Here is a 9,893-nt window from a genome sequence, read left to right as displayed (position 1 = left end):
TTGCATCGCATTCCTTCGTCGGATCTTTGACGGAGAGTAGAATATCCCGTATTGTGCGGTCGATCTTCATTATGTTCACCTCAGCACTCTTGTTTTTGTGTCGGAAAATCCTGTTATTACGTTCCCTCCAGATAGCGTGCACCACCACCTGTAAAGTAAACTTCACAATGGTCCTTCTCCCTCTCGAGCTGTCGGTGTTCTGGGCTTCAATCCAGCTTTGGCAGATCTTGATGTCTAGCGGTGGTTGCGGCCAGCAATAGATAGCCAAATGGTTCTAGATCTGTCTGCTGAAAGTGCACTCAAAGAAGAGATGTTTATGAGACTCATCCTCTGCGTTACAGAGCACACACAACCGATCCAAATTGATTCCCCAGTTTGCAAGTCGGTCCCAAGTTGGTAATCTTTCCTGCATTACCTGCCACAAGTGAAACGACATACGTGGTATAGCTCCTCGAAACCAAACCAGTTTATGCCACTCCTTCTCCGGAAGATGTTCCCTGATCTGTTCTCTTGTCTTAGCAGAAGAGAAGTAGGGCATGAACACGTCGTGTTTGTGCCGCCACAATGCCCTATCGGGGCCTTTCGCGTCTGATGGAACCGGAGTTTGTAGAAGTGCAATATGCAGTTGCAGAAGTATGTCTGATCTCGCCCCTGAAAGCGCTTAACACAATATCTGGAAATGCGAGAATGATCATGGGCTCAGGAAATGCCGAGAAGGGAGATGTCCTTTCTCCCGACCACATCAATTAGGACCCCCATAGACATCCAATTATCCTGCCAGAATAATGCTTTGCTTCCATCACCAAGCTCCATCTGCAAAAAAGGCTTCGCCATTGGTCTGAGCTTCAGGAGTTTCCGCATGTTCCAGGATAGCGAAGTTGTGAGTTTAGTTTCCCAAAATCCTTTCTTCTGCAGCAGATTTTGTCTTGCCCATGCCACCCATAAAGAACCTGATTTCGCATATAATAGCCACAACAACTTCAGTCTGAATGTGGTATTAACATCCACAACAACTTCAATCGATGCGACTGCGGCACCATCTTCTCTAGGTAAGTATTTTTTTCAGTATTTGATTCAATATATACATATACATATATATATATATATATATATATATATATATATTCTTCGTGTTAATCTTGTAAAGAGCATCAAACGAAGATTCAATATCTAGAAGATCTCAATCAAAAAGGAAACATGTCAATGTGAAGAAATGGAAGGAACAACCAATAAGGGAATGACTTGTAAGAGAAAAGGAAACATGCCATTGAAGAAAAATGGAAAGATCAAGCAAAAGGAATAAACTTCAAGAAAAAGGAAAAGAAGATATTGAGCAAATTATTGGAAACAAGAAGAGGAGTTACGAATAAATACAAGACGTGGGAGCTACAAAAAGACATCCCAGCAGAACAGAAAAAGAGAAAACAAGCTGAAGAATCATAGGTGTGAGAAACATGGGTGAGTGATACTTGAGAGAGAGTGAAGTGCATCTGAGGGGGAGCCTTCAAATAACAGGTGAACCGCTCAAAGGGTCTAGACGAGTCTAGGGTTATATGGGGTGTGCGAGACACACAGTTTATGAGCTGATAGAATTCAAACAAACTCAGGGGGAGTTGTGTTCTTGGGATGGATTAGGCTCGAACAAAAAAGAGTTGTAATTCATTTTCTTTACAAATGAATAGAATCAGTTGGGAAGTTTTTGAAAGCAATATCGTGTGAGTTTTACTTTTTCAATTGGTATCAGAGCAGGTCACTGATCGTAGGAAATTTTTCATCTCATATTGGTGTACGATCCAGTCTCACATGATGGATGGATACAAGGAGATGCAAGCACCAAGGAAGCATGCAATATTTGACTCAACTAATTATGGGCATACCGAGATGGAGTACAAAAAATCACTTGTCACCCATGAACAGAAGGAAACCGAGTTGGACAACGACGATGAAGAAGTTTCTAACTCTGTTGCATTCTTTGGAATCATTGAAGAAGGAGAAGAAACACTGGAAGATGATTCAAGTGATGATGAAGAAATAACTGAGGACGATTTATACAAAGAAATGACGAAACTAGTTCGAATGAACATATATTTGTTGGATGAGAAGAAGCGGTTGGAGAAGGAACTTAGAAATACTCAGATCCAACTGACATCTACTCGGCATCAACTGTCCCAAAAAGAAGAAGAAGCGTCGCTCATGAGATGTTAGATTGAAGAGACCAAGAAAAATCTTCATCTTCTTGGAAGTGGAACTGGTAAGTTAGATCATCTACTTGGACAGGGAAGGAGTGCACGAGATCAATCGGGGCTTGGATATGCGGGAAAGGAGCAATATCACCCAACATTTGTGTCTGGAGGAAATCTTGAATGAGAAGTACCTGACTTGGTACGAAGTACTTTTGGCACCATCAGAAATACCCCAAGAGTTAAAAGTGGATCTACGAACCTCTCGAGAGCAAAAAAAAAGTGTAGAAGCTGCTATTATTGTGGGAAGAGATGACATATTCGAAGGAATTGCTATTATCTACGACAGAAAAGGAACTCTAATTGGTACGTTCATTCGAACTTGAATCACTCTTATCTGTCTCATCCTTCGAAGAAACTTAGGTGGATTCGTAAATCCGATGTGTCATGCAATGTTGTCCGTACGTCTGAACAAACGAGTGGAGATGGTGTCTGGTATTTGGATAACGGGTGTTCAAGACACATGACAGGACGTCAGAAGCTGTTGACGGATTTTGAAGTAGGTTTGACAAGTGACAATGTCACATTCGGAGATGGAAAACAAGGGAAGATCATTGGTAAATGAACTCTGGAATGTGGTGGAGTATCCAAGCTGACGGATGTCAAGGTCGTACAGGGCTTAAAGGCTAATTTGATCAGCATAAGTCAACTATGTGATAATGACAATTCCTTCAAATATGTCCTCTTTTCTCACAATAATAGCATCTTCTGCACTCTTTTTGCTCTTGAGAAGTTCGTAGATCCACTTTGACTTTTGGAGTATTTCTGACAGTGCCAAAAGTACTTCGTACCAAGTCAGATACTTCACGTTCAAGATTTCCTCCGGATACGAATGTTGGGTGATATTCCTCCTTTCCCACATATCCAAGCCCTGAATGATCTCGTGCACTCCTTCCTTGTGCAAGTAGATGATCCAGCTTACCAGTTCCATTTCCAAGAAGATGAAGATTTTTCTTGGTCTCTTCAATCTGACATCTCATGAGCGATGCTTCTTTTTATTTTTGGGACAGTTGATGCTGAGCAGATGTCAGTTGGATCTGAGTATTTCTGAGTTCTTTCTCCAGCCGCTGCTTCTCATCCAATATATTTTTGTTCATTTGAACAAGTTTGGTCATCTCGTTGAAAAGTTCATCCTCGGTGATTTCTTCATCATCACTTTCTTCCTCGTTCAAGGACTCTTCTTCTTCTTCTTCAATGAGTCCAAAAAATGCAATGAGATTAGACAATTCTTCATCATCACTGTCCGATTCAGTTTCATCCTCCTCACGAATGATACGTGATTTTCCATTCTTCTTGATACATTCCATCTTGGTATGTCCAAACCCCTTGCATTCAAAGCATTGGGTTTCCTTCAGATTCTTCAACACATTGACTCTTTTGGCAATACTTGGGCATTCGGCCTTCCAATGTCCTATGCCTTTGCACTCCAAACACTTCCCAGCATCTATGTCACCCGATGGACCAAAATTCTTCTTCCCTTTGAAGAATTTGTTGAATTTCTTGACGATAAGTGACATTTCATCCATCAGATCTTCTTCAGATGACTTCTTATTTTTTATGGTCTTTTCGACTTCAGATTTAGACGCCATTACCTCCGGTACGTGCAAAGCAATCCCTTTCTGTGTTGACGTAGATGAACCTTCATGCATGAGTTGTAATCTTAACTCATGTGCAGCAAACGTACCTACAGTTTCTTTAAAAGTAACTGTATCCAGATTGTTTACTCCTTCAAATACAAAGATCTGAGAGTGATACTTGGTTGGTAAGCTGTTGAGAAGCTTTTTCACAAGTTTGTCGTCATTAAACTTTTTCCCAAGTACACTTGCCTCATTTGACAATGCACTCAATTTTCCGCATAACTCCTTAATGCTCTCGTTTTCTCCCATCTTCAGTCGTTCGAATTGAACATCTATCATATCAAGTCTGTTTCTCTTCACCTTGGATGTGCCTTCATGTATGAGTTCCAGAGTATCCCATGCTTCTTTGGCAGTTTCACATCCTTGAATTTGTGTAAACTCCTCATGACAAACTGTGCTGAAGATGATAGATAGAGTCTTTTGATTCAAAGCGGAATCCTTCTTTTCTTTTGTTGTCCATCGATTCTTTGGTTTTAGCTTTTGAATTCCATCGACTGGTTCCATAGGTCGAGTCCATCCATCAGTGACTGAATTCCAAGCGTCTTCATCAACACCTCGAATATAGGCACTGATCTTCACCTTCCAATATCCATAATTGGTTGAATCAAGCATAACATGTTTTCCGAGCGATTGCATCTCCTTGAAACCCTCCATCGTGTGAATCTGAATCGTACACCGATATGAGAGGAGAAACTCCTACGATCAGTGACCCGCTCTGATACCAAATGAAAAAGTATGCTCACACGATGATATACAAGACACCCAACTGATTCTATTTCCTTGGTAAAAGTCAAGTACAACTCGTTTTTGTTGAAGTAGCACTCACCACTCGTTTTACTCCCCCTAAGCAAAACCTCGTACCACAGGAAATTCTATCAGCCCATACACTATGTGTACCACGTACACCCCGTGTAATCCTAGACTCGTCTAGGCCTTTGAGCGGTTCGTCTGTTATTTGAAGGCTCCCCCTCAGATACACCTCGCACTCTCTCAAGTATCGCTCACCAGTGTTTCCCCATACAAATAAAACTCACACATTTTTCACTCTGAACACTCTCTTTCTCTATGCTCTTTCTGTTGCATTGGTCTTCGACCCCTGGTGTGTTTGTGCAGCTCCCCTTTTATGCTTTTCTTCTCTTGATATATTTCCACGTTTTATGCCATCATGTTGTCTCTTATCCTTTAATAATGGTTGACTTTTTTACTTTTTCCATGTGCTCCATACTTCTCTGTCTTCTCTCCATAGTGCTTCTTCCCATATTGCCCCGTAATATTCTCTTTTTCCTCCGTGTTTTCATGCTGTCTCTTTATCCTTTTTTATTGAATTATTATGCTTTTTGACTTTATACTTATACACGTTAGTTACTCCAATTAAATCCTAACAAGTTTTTGAATTATGAGATAACTTCACCTTGAGATTGAGTGTTCGATTCTTGTCTGGTGGAGAGGGAGATAATTTCTGGATTTATATGATTCATATACAAAGTCTGCTCCCGGGCCGGAGATTTATCTAGTCAACGCGCCCGAAGGGTAGTAGCTAGGGGTCCTCCGTTATCAAAAAAAAATTCTGAATTACACATCTTGAACATTTTAATATGAATAAAATTCTTTTTAATATTGGTATTTCTGAGCGTTACATTTTTTTTAAAAAAAATAATATATAATCTGGAGAGAACAATTTGTACAAATTGGATCTAAAAATGTTCAGAATTTTAATTTTGCCCCTTCAAACTCAAACCTAGAAACAGTATAAAAAAATACATGTAGATGATAATATATATATATATATATATAGTGATCGACCGAGTTCAGATATTTGTAATCTAACCATTCGCTTTGAATTAGGTGATCTGATTCCGTGGGTCCCACCCCAAGTATTTTCACGTGTTTAGTAGGGCTGGGCAAACGGATCGGGTTAATCGAGTTCGGGTAAAACCGATCCGATTAATCGGTTTTCGGATCGGTTCGAATGTTGCAGAAATAACCGATCGGTTACCATTATTCCAAAACCGATCGGATCGGTTCGGTTCGGGTAAATAACCGATCGGTTTCGGTTATCCGAAATAACCGATTTTAATTAAAAATTAGTTTAATTATTTAGGTTTAGGTTTAGGTTTAATTACCCCTTTTGATTCGATTGCTGCCCAGTGCCTTCATCTTCTCCTTCTTTGCGGTTGCAGCTTCGTGACTTCGTCTTCTCCATCGCCGAGCCAAGTTGTGCTTCGCCTGAATCCTCTCCTCCGTCTCAGAGTTATCTCGTCCATCGACAGACATCGTCTCGGCGTCGTCTCCTCCGTCTCGGTGTCGTCTCTTCCGTCTCGGCGTCGTCTCCTCTGTTGCAATCTCGACGTCGTCTCTGTTGAAGACCATGAGAGCATAGGAAATGAAGACTTGGGCCGAGATTTGAAAGTGGAGGCCCAATCTTCTGAGTTAGGAGATCAAGACTTGGGCCAAGACTTAGAGAAGAAGGCCCATAATATTTGTTCAGATCATGAAGAGAATATTCTAAGATGCAAGCCCATAATCTGACACATTATTCTCCTGCAAAGCTGCTGACACATTTCTCTTTTCTAACAGCTATATTCTCTGCAAATCTTATGCAAATGTCCTATTTATATTCCTTGTATCATGTTCAGAATAATAAGGGAATTAAGTGAATGTTTCAGAAGAACTCACCCCCTTTCTTCTCCATTTTCGTCCTCCTCTCTCCTGCAACAAGTTCTTGTGCACTTTACTTGTTATTTCACTCTCAAACACATCAGAATCAAGAGCAAACCTTATTCTGATCAACTACAAACTCTCATAAACTCTGAAAATCTTCAGTCTCCTCGGCAAAGTTTTTCTAAGAAGAAACAGAGGAAATCTGGAAAAAATGGGTTGAAGAACACGAAGAACAGTAAGAAGAAAGAGAGAGTTTTTCAGGAATTTTCTTCTTGTATTTCTTCTCACACTTTAACATGTACAACTCTATCTCTATTTATACAAAACAACCGTAGGGCAACATAACGAATAAAATCAATGAAAAACAACCTCAGAAAAACAAATAATAATGATGATCCCGTAACAATCCTACTATCTATCTGACACTTTGCAGGTTCATGTGCGTTTCTACACTTGTCTCCCAGTTGTACACAAACCGTTGCAATATGTGTCAGTTTATGTCGCTTAATACTCCCCCTCAAGATGGAGAATACAAGTTTCGTATTCCCATCTTGAGAAGTAGGCGATGAAACTGATCGACACAGATAGGCTTAGTGAGTAGGTCAGCAATTTGATCACCGGATGAAACATGAGACAGGCTGAGAAAACCAGATTTGACTTGCTCACGGACAAAATGGCAATCTAATTCAATGTGTTTCGTTCTCTCATGATATACGGGATTTGTCGCAATATGCAAAGCAGATTTACTGTCACAATGAAGCTCCACTGATGAAGAAACAGGGATCTGAAGTTCACGAAGCAGAGTAGAAACCCAGAGAAGTTCGCAAGTCGTTAGCGCCATTGCTCGGTATTCCGACTCGGTACTACTTCGAGAAATTGTAGGCTGCTTTTTAGATTTCCATGAGATTAGAGAGCTGCCGAGAAACACGCAATAACCTGTAACCGAACGTCGTGTGTCTGGACAGGAGGCCCAATCCGCATCCGAGAAACCAACCAATTTCATTTCAACAGAAGAATGATAAGAAATGCCCTGACCTGGAGCATTCTTTAAGTATCTGAGGACACGAAGAGCAGCTTGATAATGTGTGGTTCTCGGAGATGACATGTACTGGCTAAGCTTGGTAACAGAAAAACTGATATCTGGTCTGGTCACCGAGAGATAGATCAGTTTTCCGATGAGCTTACGATACAGAGTCGGGTCAGGCAATAAGTCCCCAGTATTCTGAGTAATCTTCAGTTTCATCTCCATTGGAGAAGCAACCGGTTTGCATCCCAACATTCCAAATTCTTCCAAGAGCTCCAGGGTATACTTTCTTTGACAGATATGGATTCCATCCCTCGATCGTGCTACCTCAATGCCAAGAAAATATCGCATATCACCAAGGTCCTTGATCTGAAAGTTCTGTTGCAGAACATGTTTCAGCTCCTGTATTTTTAAAGCATCATTCCCTGTTATTAACAAATCATCAACATAAACTAGAATTACTGTAAGTGATGATCCTTGTCTGTGATAGAACATAGACGTATCAGATTTGGATTGCTGGAACTGAGCAGCCAATAGAACAGTTGTGAGTTTCTTATTCCATTGACGAGAAGCTTGCTTAAGGCCGTAGATAGATTTGCGCAGTCGACAAACAGAGTTCGATGGCAAATTCTCCCCCTGAAGATGAGCATATCCTGGTGGAAGGACCATATAAATTTCCTCGGATAAATCACCATTGAGGAAAGCATTAGAGACATCATAATGATGCAACAACCAGTTGTGAGAAGCAGCAAGAGCTAGCAAAAGTCGAACTGATGTCAGTTTAGCCACAGGGCTAAATGTTTCTGAATAATCCAGACCTTCAAGCTGTGTGTAGCCTTTCGCTACTAAACGGGCCTTATACCTTTCAATGGAACCATCAGGATTATACTTCACTTTGAAAACCCATTTACAACCAATAGGGTTCTTAGCAGGAGGTAAAGAGCATATGGTCCAAGTCTGCGTCCGGGTTAACGCATCAAGTTCCAATTTCATCGCATCTCTCCAATGACTGAACTTGACAGCCTGTGTATATGATGTGGGTTCGGTTTCAAGGGTGATGGATAAGGCAAAATTTCTGTAAGGAGGGTTAAGTTGAGAATAAGAAAGATAAGTGTTTAGGGGATGAGAAGTAACAGATGTTTGTGGAGGTGGTGTGTGATGAGTGAGATGGTAGCAGTGATAGTCAGATAAATAACTTGGTGGTCTAGTAATGCATTGTGGTCGAGCATTGTTATCTGTCATATCCGAATAAGTGGGTAAAACAGGGGGAAGAGAAGGCTGAACTGGGGAAGGGGAAATAGGTAAAGGTGAGGAAGTTGTGGGTTTTAAAGTGCTGGACTGAGGATACGTAGGAGGATCAGTGTCATATAAGATGTATGGAGAAGGTTGATAAGGGAAAAAATCAATGGTGGTTTTAGAAAGATTCTGGGATTTGAATGGAAAAATAGTTTCATTGAAAGAGACATTTCTGGAAACTGAAATAGTGTGTGTTTCCAGATCAAGTACTCTGTAACCTTTAGTGCCAACAGGATAACCTATGAATACACAAGGTCTAGAGCGTGGGGTGAATTTGTGACGGTCTTTGAGTAATGTAGAAGTGTAACAAAGGCAGCCAAAGGTTCGAAGATTGGAGTAGTCTGGCTTGGTCTGTAGAAGCTTTTCAAAAGGTGATATGAGATCAAGAACAACAGTGGGAGTTCGGTTAATCAGGAATACAGCAGTGGTTACACACTCTCCCCAATAACATAAAGGTAAGTTGGATTGGAAAAGCAAAGAACGAGCAACATTTAGGATGTGTTGGTGCTTACGCTCCACAACCGAGTTTTGTTGAGGAGTGTAAGGACAAGAGAACTGATGAGTGATGCCGAGTTGAACAAGGAGGTCTGAGAATAAAAGCTCGGGAGCATTGTCTGTTCTAATGGTCTTAACTGTTTTGTTAAATTGAGTTTTCACCATTGACAGAAATGCTGGGAAAAGAAAAGAAACATCACTCTTTAATTTCATTAAGTATATCCATGTTGCTCGTGTACAATCATCAACGAGAGAGAAAAAGTACTTGTGACCAGCAATGGTCGGGGTTTGGAAAGGTCCCCACACATCCAAGTGTAACAAGTCAAAAGGAGCACTACTTAAACTAGAAGTAGAAGCAAAAGGAAGCTGTCGTTGCTTAGCCAGTGGACAAATCGAGCAAAGAGAGTTGTCATTCCTGGCTTTGGAAAAGGAAAGTAAAGATGAAGAGCCAACAGACTTGATCTTGAGTGAAGACGGGTGACCAAGTCGTTGGTGCCAAAGGTCATGGCTAGATAGTGTATGAGCTGTGCAAAGGGAAAG

At 40.9% G+C, this 9,893-nt stretch overlaps 1 protein-coding gene across 1 annotated transcript; it reads right to left on the bottom strand.

The window, feature by feature from the left end:
- Positions 1–206: 206 nt before the first annotated feature.
- LOC104801847 lies at positions 207–6,540 on the bottom strand. The gene is made up of 4 exons (XM_010525232.1): positions 6,001–6,540; positions 711–950; positions 416–651; positions 207–287 (listed from the first exon to the last, which is right to left on the bottom strand). The coding sequence occupies exons 1-4, from the start codon at positions 6,245–6,247 to the stop codon at positions 207–209; spliced, it is 804 nt and encodes a 267-aa protein (XP_010523534.1). The 5' UTR covers positions 6,248–6,540.
- Positions 6,541–9,893: the final 3,353 nt, after the last annotated feature.

The sequence above is a fragment of the Tarenaya hassleriana genome, unplaced genomic scaffold (genome assembly GCF_000463585.1).
Source record: "Tarenaya hassleriana unplaced genomic scaffold, ASM46358v1 Cleome75, whole genome shotgun sequence".
NCBI lineage: Eukaryota > Viridiplantae > Streptophyta > Magnoliopsida > Brassicales > Cleomaceae > Tarenaya > Tarenaya hassleriana.
This window is presented reverse-complemented; position numbering and strand designations above follow the sequence as displayed.

Bases quoted from the DNA above. Each gene is read 5' to 3' on its own strand.
- LOC104801847 (XM_010525232.1), bottom strand. From the start codon at position 6,247: ATGGTCTTCAACAGAGACGACGTCGAGATTGCAACAGAGGAGACGACG. The intron at 951-6,000 runs GTAATTAAACCT...ATGCGAAATCAG, and splicing joins CAGCAATCGAATCAAAAGGG to GTTCTTTATGGGTGGCATGG. The intron at 652-710 runs GCATTTCCTGAG...AAGCGCTTTCAG, and splicing joins AAAGGACATCTCCCTTCTCG to GGGCGAGATCAGACATACTT.